Below are 15,416 nucleotides of genomic sequence, written 5' to 3'. Positions count from 1 at the left end.
TGCTAATTGGTCGAGTAATTTGTCTCGAGTCACTCGGTTCCAAATCGTTTTATCGCAAACGGCAACTCTAGTAGCCCTAACGGCAGGGCAGGCTATGGGCGTACTGGTGTCATGAATGGGTGGGTCTTCATTTAGTAGGAGGAGCTGTGTACAGGTTTTACCAGCTCCAGGAGCACCAAGCATATTAACACGAGTAACAGTTAGATCAACACTCCCTTCCTCCATCCACTTCCCTACAGCATCTATATAATATAATGAAATAGTATAATTAATAAACATAGCAGGAACTGTGTTGTGTATACACAAAGAGGTCTATTACATTATTAGATTAGTGTGTGTTACATTAGTGAGTGTATTACCTAACCATTACTGATTGTGTGTATGCACTTATGATTGCTGTACTACAATGGATTCTGTTATGATTGTGAAAAGGTTTTATGAAAACAATATATGGTTAGGAATCTCATTAGCCGCTAATACATGAAATAGAATTATTTATTGGCCGGCAACCATGAGCGTACTTCACATGAGTGAAACATGTGTTTGGTACATGTACATGTACATGTATGTGTTAATACCTTGTATTCTTCTCTTCTGATATTTATTAATGTCCAGTACTGACTGTACTACCAAATCACCAGTACTAGATACTAATAATAATAATAATAATAATTTGTCACATAGTTATTTAAGAGTGGGTGCATAGATAATATACTACATGAAAGGGATTGGAAACCACTGTTCGCGGCAGGAAATGCTAGTTGTCAATACCATATTAAATTGTACGCATTATTAGAATAAAATGGTATATGAAAAATTGAAATAGGGTTCTGCAGTCTTGGTGAAGGCACTTCTCTGCTGTTTTCTGAACACCAGAAACGAAATATGATAGCTTCTTTGCTATTGACTATTTTCTCAATGATTTTTACAAATAGTATTCCTTGCATTTAAGAAAATCACTAGCTACAAAAGTGTTAGAGTCATATAAAACCAGGAGCCCTGATAAAACTGATAGATATGTGCAAATGAGAAAATAATTATATAAAATATGTATGGTAGAATTCAGATGTAAAAATATCTTATTAACCTCCGCAATAGAATTATATATCTGTATAAAAAATTTGAAGGCTGAACTATATGAGGCCATCGAATTAAGGGTATAAAACAAAAGTAATTTTTTAGACAACATTTAGCCATGGATTTACAGTGATAAGTTATTTCTCTTTAAAAAGGGCCTATTAACCTCAGTTTTGTAGCTACTTAAATGATCATAAACTTATATGGAAGATTAAACTAAAAGCCTCAGAGAAAAAGGTACAAAACAAAACTGACAGTTAGGACAACTTGACAGGCACACTTTAGGACAGGATTTCATACAGACCACAAGTGCAGTCCTCTTGAACCAGGTATCAATGGATAGCTAAAGCCTTGATCTCTTCGTCTGTCCTAAAACTATAGCAATAGTTCATATTAGACATGAATTATAAGCTGTAAACTGCAGTGAAGATCCTCCATTTTGCTCATTTCGCGGGCAACTTGCATACGTCGCTAGGCAACGCATTACATTCCATGTAATTTCCCGGTGGTTTCCAATCCCTTTCATGTAGTATATTATCTATGGTGGGTGTGGATAAAAGTTGCCCCACCCACAAATACACACACTGTCAACAATCCAATCTTAGTAAAATTCACACTTTTAATGCTATACAGTAAATTAATTTTAGTACGCGTGTACAATCGTACATAAAGCCACACCCTCACTCATTCTTTATTGTAACATTATTATTATTACATATTCAATACACATTGTATCTACTAATGTATACATGTACTCACTGATTTCAATAAATCTTGTATCACTGATTGATGTCTCTCCTCCAAACTCAATTATCCAATGAGTGGTCTGTGTCTCGCTCCAAACTGAGAGAGAATGATACTCTCTATCAGTGACACTGTGTGGTATATTAGTCTATATAATTTAAAATAATGATAAAATAATATATCTGGTTAATAAAAATGATATTTCTCTCCTCCTCCTTTCTCCTCCATTGTCAATCACACTCACAAAAATGACAACAAAGGCAAGCTTCATGAGCTCTTTCTTAAAAACTACTCATAGCATAATCTTTCATTTCTTTATCATATGCACATGTCTATACTGACCAGTTGTACTGTATTAAATTGATTATCATTGAGGATTGACGTACATGTACATGTACAGACAGACAGATCACAGTGGTCTCGTGCTAGTAGGACTCACTCATGCTCACCACAATTATATTATAATACTTACCAGTTCTTTCCATTCCATTTTGTTTATATTTAACAACCAACAGTCACTGGTACCAAATCCACCCACCACTAGTATGTGTGGTCCTGAGCTACAGTTGATCAATACACTGGAATGAATACTTCTCTCCTTAGGCCATTGTACTGATTCTCCAGGATTAGAAAACTTTGTACATTTCTAAAATATTATAAATATTTAATTATCATAAAACACACACAATACATTAACTAATACTTTAGGATAAATACTGTAGGACTATATACATGTATTCGCATGCAGTAATAATTAAAAACCATGGAAACCGAAATAATATTCTAATTGAAAACGGTGCAACCATAGATATAATACACGGAACGGGATTAGAAACAGGATCATGTGAGTGCATTATCCATTGAAACACTCCTAGTTATATCGGAGCTCAGTGTAGCTGCTTGACTATTGCTGGGAGCCCCAACTGTCCCTTTTCAAAAAGTTTGTGGGACTCTAGCAACTATAGGAGATGACAAGACGCACTAGTATGAGCTTTTATGGCTACTCTCTGAGGATCTTTAGTGCATTAAGACATTTATTAGTGCTTACACAGAAGTTTTAGAAAGTTATGGCATGTCAAAACCAAAGGCCATATTTCAATGGCGTCAGTACTCTAAAACTATTAAACACAGTCCATAAAAAATCACAGTGTACTGTAAGAGGTTAAGAAGTAACCATAGAAGCAGATACATGTATTTAGTTATTATACTATCAGATATTGTCTGGAGAGTCCCACAAAGTATCTCCATTCATCTCGATTATGGGATCGGTTCCTGGCAAACTAGGAGTGTTTCAATGGATAATGCGCTCACGTGATCCTGTTTCTAATCCTGTTAATTCAGTGTATTATATCTATGGTGCAACATTGAAACAGTTATTTTAAAGAAATCAAAAATTAAGACCTTTTCACCAAAAACATGAAATTCTGTATCCTCAAAATTTTACAACCTGTATGGTATCCATTTAAGAGCATACATGTAACTCTACCCCACTACTAAGGCCCTCCTTCATTGTTTACACAAGTACATGTAGCTATTATTAGTCACTGGTTAAATTAGGGTTTTTAAGTACACCTGCAAGTCGCAATTAATACCTATCCTAAGCCTAAGGTAATTAGTATAATTATACTAATAATACACTCACCACTGATGTATCAGTAAATTCAAATACATATACATCATTACTCCATCTTTCACCATCATAACCACCAAACAATATAGCAGTGGTATTAGTTATTGATGTTAAAGTTAAGCCATTAATAGGAGGTGGTCTGTCTCCAGTGACTGTCGGCGAAGTCCATTCACCTAAAAATAATAAAAATAACACACACACACACACTGCCCTCAAGTAGTTCCTGGGCTCAAATAGACACCCTCCATTGGCAAAAATATATCTACTGCCCTCCATTAAATGGCACATTATGATAAAATGGTGGAACACTACTAGTCACGTACACTATGGCTACCTTTGCTCAAGTTAATCAAGTCTACCTTATATTGTATAGACTGTGTGGTAGCTCTTTATGGCAGATACCAGACCCTTGACCTTGGTTTCAGCTGTGGGTCAGCTATCTGCCATAAACAGTGACTAAATACATCAATTTAATTACTACATATAAACTACATTTATGAACCTAATATCATATTTTACTGACCAGTTTTTAATCTGTACATATGAACTTCATTGCAACGTTGATAACCATAAGATTCACTGTACTGGGCACCAGGTTGTGGTGGGGTATTATTAGAAGATGATCCAAACCCTCCAATCACTGCAAGATAGTCCTCATCTTTCACTTTTATTGCTATCATGCTGGAGCCAGACTTCATCATAGGACCATGATGAGATGTAGTAGGCCAGAGTTCCTTCCAATTGAAAGTATCAACATTAAAACTGTATAAAATATTATATAATATTTATCAGTAACTATTTTGTTTACCTGTATAAACTATTATGAAAACAGTCACCATGACCACAATCTCCTCCAAAAAAGAATATTTCATTTCTAATGACAGCAGCAGCATAGTTATGGACACCAAGTGGTGGGTCAGCAATGGTAGGCTTTTGTACCCACTCACCAGTTGGTACATGACAGACCTCAACTACAGAACACATCGATTTCTTCTTCTCATTATCGTGTACTAAAGGGAGATCAGGCTGCCTCCCACCCCACATGTACAGGTAGTCTCCTACCTGTACTGTAGAGTGACGGTCCCTCTTCACTGGTTGATAGACTATAAATAACATGAGGACACAGTAATATAGTGAATAATTATAAAAAGCAGAGGATACAGAGGAGTAAAGTAAGGGAGAGAATAAGAAAGAAAGAAAAGAGAATAAAGTTACTCACCTTCCATCTAGTCTCCCTTCCATCCACTACACTAACGCAACATCATGGCAACATAAAAAATGTAGTGAGCCACGCCCTAAATTAACTGAAGATAATTCACTTTCCAGCATTCATTCATGATGACTGATGATTGCCTAAACTATAAATTATAGCTAGCAGTCATTGTCAAAATGAAAGCAGTGCTATTATCAACAAAAATCAGCAACAATTCCAGTTCTAGGACATAGCATTAACTATTAACTATCAATATTATTATTATAACACACTTGTGGGATAAAACACAAACCACCACAGAACTTTGAAGTGGTGCCATGAACACATAATCAAATAGTCACATATAACACACAATAAAATAATCATCTGTCAAATCGGTAGTATATAGCTATGTCATCATCTGAAATTGGACGAGGACCATATCTAGCTACTATACTTTACAATAGTCATTGTAGATCTTCTTATTCTCTTCCGATACTGTGGGTGGGGTTATTTGAAAACTGTTGTCCGTACTGTAGGCAGAGGTTGGTTTCCAGAGGAGCTTCTCTTCTTGGACCTTCTTTGCTGTGAGTGTTAGGTCTTCATCAGTTTGTGGTTCAAGAGGAATGCAGGATAACTGGTACAACCTGTCAAACCTGTTTTAGAGAAACAACAGGTTTTAAATTTTTATGGGGAAAGACCAAGTGTAGATAGTACACATGGCAAAATATCTTAAAGATAAAAAAGGACTCGTAATTCAAAAATTGTAATCAGAATCAGCTTAAACTTTCTACATAGCATATTATAAAGACACCAGACAATAGTTAGTAATAGCTACATGTTCTCTGGATAAATCTTGAGTATATTTTAAAGGTTAAACTGTTTCATTATTTCACAATTCCCTCAGTAGTATAATTGTTATTACCTTTCATAAGTCTTCATATCCTCTTTTGAAGGATCCCTACACTCAAACCCATAGTAATCAATAGAACTGAGGAGTCCATTGGGAGTACATAAGAAGTGAAGGAGTGAGTGTTAGTAGTGACATTAGAGTCTTGTTGTTTGGGTGAGTACTGATCACCAGTCCTCTCATCCTTAGCCTCACTGTCTGATGAATACTCATCAGCTTCTGCTGGCTCAGTCTGTGGTATACCAACACTGAATCCTCTTTTAGCAGCCATCTTGGAACTACTGGAGCTATAGGGAGAGAGGGAGAGAGAGTGGGAGGGAGAGAGGGGGAGGGAGAGAGGGGGAGGGGGAGGGAGAGAGGGGGAGGGAGAGAGGGGGAGGGAGAGAGGGGGAGGGAGAGAGGGAGGGAGGGAGGGAGAAAGGACTGTATTATTGTACAGTGAAGGGACTAAAATTTGGACCATTTTTGTATTTTATTACAGTCACGTTACTGATATCAAAATCACTAATAGTAAGGTACATGTACATCAGGTGTCACAGACTTTGGGTTTAGGTTGTAGTAGAGAATCTTAATAATACTGTTTCATGAACATGTAAGATTGTGATTAACCTGATGTGTATGTGTGTGAGTGGGTAGTTACTATATAATTAATTATGTATATATCTTACTTCCTAATAAGGACTACCATTACTACACATTAATGAACCATTAATTAAAAACTACTCAATCATAAATCAATACATCACACACACACACAGAGGTGTTGCATACGTTATTGTCAGAAAAAGCTCCAACTTTCTGGAGAAAATGTAATAAAAACTGGGGGTGATTTCAGAGCCATTTTTTGGGAAAAACCATGGGCTATAGTACAGAATAATGTTTTCAAAATTTTAGCATATGGTTGTAACTTGAAAAATTGAAGTTGGAATCAGCCAAAATATAAATTTATTAGTCAAAAATTTCTGTCATCACCCACCTCTAAGAGTTTAACAGTCCAATGGCCATTCATACAATACTTCACTATAATACAATGAATAAGTGAATATGTACAATGTACATGTACAGTGTATACTATTATGATAATTCATTATCTCCAGGTATTTCCTTTGTGAGTGGGTAGTTACTACACTACTAGCTTATCACAACCAACACCTGCCACTATCACTATTATACTCACACACACCTACTCACACACACAGGACAATGTTCATAACACAGAAATTACGTGTGACTTATCAGAATCAGCTCAAACTTACTACACAGCATAAGGACTTCAATATGTATCAGAAAATTGTAATTAAAATTTGGGGTGATTTTAGAGCCAGTTTTTAGAAAAAAACGATGATCTATTATAGTCTTGGGTAATACATGTACATGTACATTAATACCTTGTGCAGTGTATCTGTTGGTCCCATCATTAACCAGTATATTATAAAACGGTTCGTTTGGTTCCAGTGGTAGCTGATCCACTCCATTTGATGTATCCAGTCTTCAGTCACCTCACAGGTACAATCCCATCCATAGATCACAATATAATAATCATATCTACAATGAACATGTACATGTATAACATTTATTAGTGCAGTAATATCCTATAACACTTTATTTTGGTGATTTTGCTCTAAAAATGTAATTGGAGGTTTTTAATTTGGTGGTTTTCAAGTACACGTGCATCACTGATCATGGACATTAATGATTGGCTGGTTTAATATTGGGGGGACTGAACTGGCAAATCACCAATTGCCAAAATAAAACTCAACCAAATTAAAGCTCCCACTGGTAGTATTAATAATAGATTCACTGACCTAAAGTGGTTCATTATTAATCCTATGTCATATTGAATGTACTGGATCAACTGATTCAACCTGTAGTAATAATAATAGTTAGTATTATAATTATAATAATTTGACAATGTACATGTACATGTAATAATTTTTATATACATTTGTACATGTACATGTACTTTAATTTACACCACTTCCCCTTGGCCCCTAGCCCCGCCCCTCTCACCCTGGTTGGTTCTTGAAGTGCTTTCCTCTTCCTGTCTAACAGATAATGTCCTCTTTGTAGTTTAGTTAACACGTGGGCCATGATACACTCAAGTACCATATCTGATAACACCCAAACAACCTATCAACAACAATAAACAACAACAAATGATATGTTATCATGTACATGTACATGCACCATACATGTTGTATTACAAGTACTCTTATCATCTAATGCTTGCTAGCTAAATTACCATAACTTGTACAGTAGCTTTTAAAAATGGATTGTTTCTTTTAGCCCAATTAAGCATTCCTTTAAAATAATAGTTCAATTACCTTCGGCCAACGTAAAGTATATACATGTATATCTACATGTAAATGTACATGTACATGTATATCATTTAGATGTTAAAGTCATGTTTATACATGTATATACTAGTAGAGGTACTTGTTAGAGGTTAAGCCTCAGGTGGGTCCAATGTTAGCTGAACTGATGAGACTTGACAAGTTAAGGGACTCACTGGAGGCACCAACATAAGGAGAGGGAGTGAGAAGAGGAGGACAAGAGGACTGACCCTGTAATTAAGAGGAATAATTAGGAAACTATATAATATGTATCAGGAAATGTAATAAAAATGAAGAATTCTCTTTTTTTATTTTTGACAAAATTTGGCCAAAGACCCTGTACTATAGTACAGAGACTTTGGCCTAATTTTTGAGATTTGTAAAAATCCAATTTTTAATCGGAATGAGCTCAAACTTTCTACACAACATAAGTACATGTACATGCTTATCTTACCACTGGTTCTTTTCATCGTTCCATTGTCTGCCAACATCAAAATTAATAGATCTTCTCAGATAAATATTAGCAACCATCCTTATCATGACCTGTGAGAAAAATGAGAATATTTTTAATAATAATAATAATAATAATAATATATAATTATAACATTACATGTAATACATGTAATAAATGTAATGTAACACATACATGTACATGTATACATGAATCTTACCTTATAAGGATCCACTGGAGGGTTGATCATACATGTATGAGGTGATGGTATAATCAGTAATGGTAATAGTCACAGCTACTCCTCCTCATTCAATAGCTGACCTCTCCTCTAAGGACCAATGAATACCTCACCATCACCTCTAGTAATATTAATAAAAACAGACTGTAATTAATAATATGTACATCTAAATAGATGTACATGTAAATTTCTTGACAATATTTCATTAAATTCAGGCTATACATTGTACAGTACATGTACATGTACATCAAAATCACTAATAGTAAGGTACAGTCTCGGGGGACCAGACTCAATTTTATAGAATAGGGTCTGGAACCTTGCTTGATATCAACCAGTGGGCTCAATGTTTTGAATTGCACGAGCAAAGAATGTTAATCTCTGTAAACATGCCCACACTCCACAATATTGGACTCACTAGTGGATTCATTATTATACTGATCATACTCAACTTGCTTGCTCACATCAAGAAAAATGAAGCAGTAAAGATCTTTCAATTTTTTGCTTTTCTCGGCAGTACTGAAGTTAGAGCAATCATGGCACCTGAATTCATCTCAGAATTCATGGACATTATTTCAAGAGAGGAAGCTAGAAGCATTCTTTTACTTGCCTAATGGTCTATCAATCAGAGCAGATCAAGGGGATCCAGTGGAAGGTGTGGTCATTGATAGATAGATACAGGTATCATAAGAAAGGAGGAGCATAATAGCTCAGACATGACACTGGACTAACGTTGTGTGGGCAGTAACCATGGTAACAGTAATTTCATTGAGTTGACCGAATTCCACCAGAGAAGCACTAGTTGATATTAAGACATGAAGCCAGACTCTATTCTAATAATTGAGTCTGACCCGTGAGACTAACAGTAAGGTACTGTACATGAGGTACCCACAGGATTTTGGGATTTCTACACAGCATAAGGACATCAATATGTATCAGAAAATGTAATAAAAATTTGGCGTGATTTTGGAGCCACTTTTTGAAAAAACCATGGGCTATTATAGCCTTGGGTATTTCTCAGAATTTTGGCATTTTCTTAAAATGGCCGTAACTTTAAAAATTGAAGTCGGAATCAGCTCAAACTTTCTACACAGTATAAGGACATCAATATGTATCAGAAAATGTAATAAAAATTTGGCGTGATTTTGGAGCCAGTTTTGGAAAAAACCATGGGCTATATAGCCTTGGGTATTTTTCAAAATTTTGGGATTTTCTTAAAATGGCCGTAACTCGAAAAATATTTCTTTGAATTAGTTCAAACTTTCTACACAGAATAAGGACATCAATATGTATCAGGAAACGTAATTAAAATTTCGCGTGATTTCGGAGCCATTTTTTGGAAAAAAACCATGGGCTTGGGTATTTTTTAGAATTTTGGCATTTTCTTAAAATGGCTGTAACTCGAAAAATTGAAGCTGGAATCAGTTCAAACTTTCTACAAAGCATAAGGACATCAATATGTATCAGAAAATGTAATGAAAATTTGGGATGATTTCGGAGCCAGTTTTCAGAAAAAACCATGGGCTATAGCCTTGGGTATTTTTCAGAATTTTGGCATTTTCTTAAAATGGCCGTAACTTCAGAAATCAAAGTCGGAATCAGCTCAAACTTTCTACAAAGCATAAGGACGTCAATATGTATCAGAAAATGTGATAAAAATTTGGGGTGATTTTGGAGCCATTTTTTGAAAAAAACCATGGACAAAATTATTGTTGTTCCAATATCAGACAAAAGTCCTTGTACTATAGTAAAGGGACTTTGCTCAAATTTCACCAAAATTGAAAAGGACACAATTTTCCATTATTCATACATTCCCCGATACATGTACATGTATATTATTAATGTCAGTTACTTTGTTTCTTTCCCAGCCAGTTATTTTAGGAACAGTCAACTAGGAAGAACCCAACACTTTTGTGTTCCGATTGAAAGTCGTTGTAATGAGATACCAAGTGCTGGAGGTCGGAGTCTTTAAAAAAGTATCCAAACGACTAATAGATCTATAAGTGAATGGACTGGAGGGGGAGAGGGCAGGGAATCCAAACCAATAATGAAACAATATTTCTTTAAGTCGGCGTACGTGAGTAACAGGAACGATGTCAAGAGTGAAGGGTTTTTGAGGCAATCACCATTTTTAATACTCTCCAAAATGAGACGACCACAGGTATCAAGTAACTCCTTGTCAATGTTGTTGAAGGAGGCAATTGTGTTCATGTTTCGTAGGAGACCAGGAGATGGGAAGTCTAGTCCAGTAGGCTGGTATCCCACATCAAAAGCAGTATAATCCAGGAATAGGAAAGGAGTGCTAATGTTCCTGTAGTTCTCAATCATAGCTGCCCCTGATAGGGACCGGGTCCTCTCTTAGCTGATACTCTTCGAGTTTCCTCTTCCCTAACTCCTGCCAGTACCCCGGGTCAAGGCTACTCCTGAACGGGAGGAACTACAACAGCTTTAGAACTTTCACCCTCACAACTGGCAACCATTTTGATCCTAGCAGCCACTCCCTTATTGCTTTCTCCCAGCAAACGTATTATCAGATGCACAGCTCCTACTACAGACCTTCCCTACTGGCCAGTCTGAGGCAGTCTCTTAATGGAGCTCTTAAAGTTTTAATGCAAGGAACCAAGGGCGTGGCAATTATTATTTTGAGAGATGGGCTCGGAGGTGGGTAAGGCAAAGATACATTGTACTTGTGATATTGTGAGTAGCTATCAGTGGTTTATATGTAGAATATAGAATAGGCTGCAAGTACAGTGTCATGTACCGTTTCAGAATCTTGAATTTTATCATTGAACTCATCAAGACCAAAGAAATAAAACAATTTTTGACCATCTTCATACCTAGTCTGTTGTTGTAAACGATAAAGGTTAGCATTATTCAAACCAGAGAGAGTACGAGAGAGTTCCTCAATGGTAAGTAAATGAACATTATCAAATTTAATATTGTAAACATGACGGTCCATAGCATACTGAAGAGTCTCAAAAGAGTCAACAACAACACCAGAATTAACATCATTAATAAGTTGTTGAGCACGGCGACTCAATTGCTTAACTTCAGTGGACTTAAGATCAAACAATTGATCACGAGTAATATCAGGATTAGTAAGACGGACGAAATCCAAGATCTCTTCAACATCACGATTGTTTTAGCCCATGGTTTTTTTGCAAAAAATGGCTCCAAAATCACCCCAAATTTTTATTACATTTTCTGACACATATTGATGTACTTATGCTGTGTACAAATTTTGAACTGATCCAGACAGATATTTTTGAGTTATGACCATATAAAAAATCAGCCAGTTTATATATAGCCCATGGTCTTTAAAGAATGGATCTCAAATCACTCTCAATATTGACCCATCTCTTTCTTCATAGGGCCAGCATGTTAAACCCTATCACTTAAGAGTGATGACCACAGCACTCCAACACATTGAATCAAGAGCTCTCTACATGATAACAACACTGAATATTCCAGATACTATTGAGAAAGCAGACAGGCCATTGAGTTGTGAAGAAATTAAAACAATCATTGATGAAGAGATGGGTAAGAGCTAATGAATGATAATAATGTTATTGATATATACTAACAATGTATTGTGCATACAGAGGAATGCAGTTATTAACAAAGCTTTTACATGCTTGTATCTATTATAGTGCTTCCAATAAGAATAATTATTGTAAATTTAGAAAATCACATTTTGCAATTCTATATTCCTAATGTTACTAATGTTAAAAATGAAATTCATTTATCAGTAAAAATTCTACATAATTATTATTTTTATTATTTCTTGAATACCAATAGGTTATGATCCTTTAGACACGTCATACTTGTGTCGTATATTACATGCTGCAGCTCATTTTGAGCTCCTCTCAGAAGAGACCAGTGATGACAAGTACAGTCTAACCCCCATCAGTGAGTACCTCACTGCTAACCATCCTAAGAGTCTTAAGGGATTCGTTAAATTATACTCAAGTACTTAAGAATAATTAAATATTAATTAGTAATAAGCTCTATTGTGCTGCAAGGCCACTCAACATTGTGTAGCATGAATCAAAAAATGAATAAATACACTCTTCTATTTTAAAAATTTTTACAAGCTTGTTTAGGCCTCAATTTAAACCTTGGAGTTTATGCTTGTAACTTTTAAAGATAAAATTAACAATTTTTAATGTATTTATTGTATCAAACTGTGATCCATTGTTATTCTTCAGTAAGTAATGAGTCATTGATAATCAGTACTGCCCTCTCTCGGAATCTCTACAGTGGTAATTCTGGCTTTAAGGAAGTCTACAGGAAAGAATTATTAGAACATTTAAAAACTGACCCTCTTCTCCAAGACCTTCATGATGCTGGAATGGCCAACACCTCTCGACTCAACGCCCCCGCAATAATTACGGATTATCCATATTTGGGATCTTGTTCTCATATATGTGACATTGGTGGTGGACTGGGGTCATTCCTGTATGCTGTACTCAGTCATTATGATTTTAAGATGAAAGGAACTAACTTTGATCTACCTGATGTCATTGATAATTCAAAGTGAGGAACTGATAGTGTTTTGTCATCTTAAACACACTGTACATGCTGTATAATATAGTGCAAAATTTTTTAGGGCTGTAAATTTCATGGATTTTGCAATTTTTGTAAAAATTATTTCTGCAAAAATCATATTATTTATGTTATAAGATGGCAGACAGCATAAATTTGTGAAAATTACATCCGCAAAATTTTAAAGCAAATTAGCAAAATTTACAGCCCTCAAAAATAATTTTGCACTATACAGTAATAGCAAGTAATTCTAGCTTTGACAGTTACAATACACTGCATGGTTGGTCTTAATTTTTTTGTTTTTTCTCTCTTTTTAATTATCAGAGATATAATGTGAAAGTTAGGAGTACATTTCACTTGTGTCTGGTAATTTTACTGGCAACATACTACAATTTGAGTAAGAACAATAAAACAATAATTATCAATAATAATCATCCTCTCTCCCTCTCTCAGTTGTGATTGTTATATTTTAAAGGATATTCTACAGAATTGGTCAGATGAAGATGCTCTGCTGATATTATCTAAAGTTGAATCAGTTGCTAAGAGAAATAAGAGTCGTCTTGTGATTATTGAGAACATGATGCACACTGGCCACCAGCAGAAGAGAAGGTAAGAGAGAGAGAGAGAGATTGAAGCCAAAGACCCTGTACTATAGTACAGGGTCTTTGGCCCAATTTTGGGGCATCTTTGAAAATTTGTAAAAAATCGAAATTTAATTTAAATTAGCTCAAATTTTCTACGCAACATAAGTACATGTAAATTCAACAAAAATGGAGAATTCTCTCCTTTTGCAATTCGGCCTGTGACCCTGTACCATTGTAGAGGGATTGGTCATAATTTAGTCAAACTTGTACACTAAAACACAATATTATGTGTTTCAGTGCACAATGTTTGACCAAACTGTATGTACATGTACATGCTTGAATCTATTTTTCTTTTTCCTCTTTCTCTTTCTCTATTTCTATTTCAGTTAAAGTCATTTCTTGATCTCACTATGATGTCATTCAATCCGTCACATTCTCATCTCCATACAGTTGATGAATTGTTCTTTCTTCTTCAAGCGACAGGTTTCACAGATCCACAGCTTTACTTCACTCATACTACCTACAACGTCATTGAAACCTATCCAAAACTAATCAGTGATAGGTGGAGGCAGGGGTGTGGCTTCAAGTAATATAAACCATATATGGAAATATTGTTAATACAATGAAATGATCATTAATGTACATGTGTTATCAATTCTGTATCTAATTTTTTGTGATTATTATTTTAAAATATAGTTCATCGCCTTCTTTATAATTCTTTATTTTCATTATATCTCCTGATGCATGTAAACTATTTTTAACTTTCATTGCATTGAAAGCATTTAGTGGAAGAGGATCAAGTCATGAAGTTTTAGCTATAAATACGTTTGTACACATGCTGTATAATGTAATCCCTCAATAGTATAGTCATTAAGTTGTTGTGAAGCTTTCTCCAAATGACTGCTCCCCATGCATTAATGTTTAGAAATTGGCCTATCAGCTTTCAAGCAAATCCCAATAAGTATATTCCATAGAAAGTGAACAGTAACTATCAGTTGTTGCATTATGATGGCTCCTCACTTGTATGATTGGCAAAATAATGTATTGTAAAATTAAGAAGATACAAAAAGAATAACTTATAATAATTCCATGTATTATAAGCACACAGGCAAATGAAATGCATAATGTAGAGTGCTAGTATAAGTGTGTGTACATGCATGTATAATTATCATTATTAATAATTATCACAGGCTCTGTCTGATGATAGGAATCCTTCCACTTTAGCTTTTACTCTTCCAAGTTCCTCTGGATAATCATCACAAACTTGAAGTACTTTCCTCCAGGTCACTCCTTTATCAGAGTCTATCCATCTCTTGAATACTAGTATGAGGTTAGTAGTAGCAGCCCCTGGAGTAGGTGGCAGGTCATCCACTTCAACATCAAGTGCAGTACCAATGATCATGTAATGGGCAGCAGAACTTTTGAATAACCTAACGAGGTCACTCTTTTCAGGCTTCTTGTCTAACAGGAGGTCTGCATTAAAATAATAGCAATATAAAGCAATAATATGATAAAAATAAAGTTAACAGTTCCTTACTTTTATATGATGATTGGTCATGAACTTGTTTTGTTTGTGTTCCATTGTTACTCTCAACAGGTCCTATACACAAGTGATAAATTATAAATAATAATCATTAGCATACACATACCTGATTCAAACCAGTACCAATGATCACTACTGATAGTAGCTGACACTGGACAAACTGTACAATTGA

The 15,416-nt window shown here is 35.2% G+C and overlaps 2 protein-coding genes and 2 long non-coding RNA genes across 4 annotated transcripts in view; 2 read left to right on the top strand and 2 right to left on the bottom strand.

Annotated features, from left to right (window-relative positions):
* LOC109587158 (uncharacterized) overlaps positions 1-4,741 on the bottom strand; it is a 7,369-nt gene extending 2,628 nt beyond the window's left edge. The window contains exons 1-8 of the mRNA XM_020003394.1: positions 4,671-4,741; positions 4,260-4,554; positions 3,975-4,213; positions 3,464-3,624; positions 2,294-2,467; positions 1,837-1,969; positions 579-650; positions 4-242 (exon numbers count right to left, since the gene is read on the bottom strand). Of these exons, the coding sequence (XP_019858953.1) occupies positions 4-242; positions 579-650; positions 1,837-1,969; positions 2,294-2,467; positions 3,464-3,624; positions 3,975-4,213; positions 4,260-4,554; positions 4,671-4,677 (1,320 nt within the window). The 5' untranslated portion in view covers positions 4,678-4,741. The remainder of the gene's footprint in view (positions 1-3; positions 243-578; positions 651-1,836; positions 1,970-2,293; positions 2,468-3,463; positions 3,625-3,974; positions 4,214-4,259; positions 4,555-4,670) is intronic.
* A 3,163-nt stretch (positions 4,742-7,904) lies between these two features.
* LOC109587160 (uncharacterized) lies at positions 7,905-11,210 on the bottom strand. Its single transcript, XR_002187422.1, has 4 exons — positions 10,425-11,210; positions 8,558-8,696; positions 8,341-8,429; positions 7,905-8,117 (listed from the first exon to the last, which is right to left on the bottom strand). It is a non-coding gene; the product is annotated as an uncharacterized LOC109587160 (long non-coding RNA).
* Positions 11,211-11,915: 705 nt separating this feature from the next.
* Positions 11,916-12,584, top strand: LOC109580135 (uncharacterized). The gene is made up of 2 exons (XM_020003395.1): positions 11,916-12,112; positions 12,371-12,584. Exons 1-2 carry the CDS (start codon positions 11,977-11,979, stop codon positions 12,547-12,549), a joined length of 315 nt encoding a protein of 104 aa, XP_019858954.1. The 5' UTR covers positions 11,916-11,976; the 3' UTR covers positions 12,550-12,584.
* Positions 12,585-13,443: 859 nt separating this feature from the next.
* Positions 13,444-14,386, top strand: LOC105314680 (uncharacterized). Its single transcript, XR_002187421.1, has 3 exons — positions 13,444-13,514; positions 13,571-13,726; positions 14,088-14,386. It is a non-coding gene; the product is annotated as an uncharacterized LOC105314680 (long non-coding RNA).
* Positions 14,387-15,416: the final 1,030 nt, after the last annotated feature.

This window comes from Amphimedon queenslandica, unplaced genomic scaffold, assembly GCF_000090795.2.
Source record: "Amphimedon queenslandica unplaced genomic scaffold, v1.1 AMPQUscaffold_12672, whole genome shotgun sequence".
NCBI classification, from domain to species: Eukaryota; Metazoa; Porifera; class Demospongiae; order Haplosclerida; family Niphatidae; genus Amphimedon; species Amphimedon queenslandica.
The sequence above is the reverse complement of the archived record's forward strand: the minus strand, read 5'-3'. Positions and strand labels throughout refer to the sequence as shown.

Bases quoted from the DNA above. Each gene is read 5' to 3' on its own strand.
- LOC109580135 (XM_020003395.1), top strand. From the start codon at position 11,977: ATGACCACAGCACTCCAACACATTGAATCAAGAGCTCTCTACATGATA. The intron at 12,113-12,370 runs GTAAGAGCTAAT...GAATACCAATAG, and splicing joins AATCATTGATGAAGAGATGG to GTTATGATCCTTTAGACACG.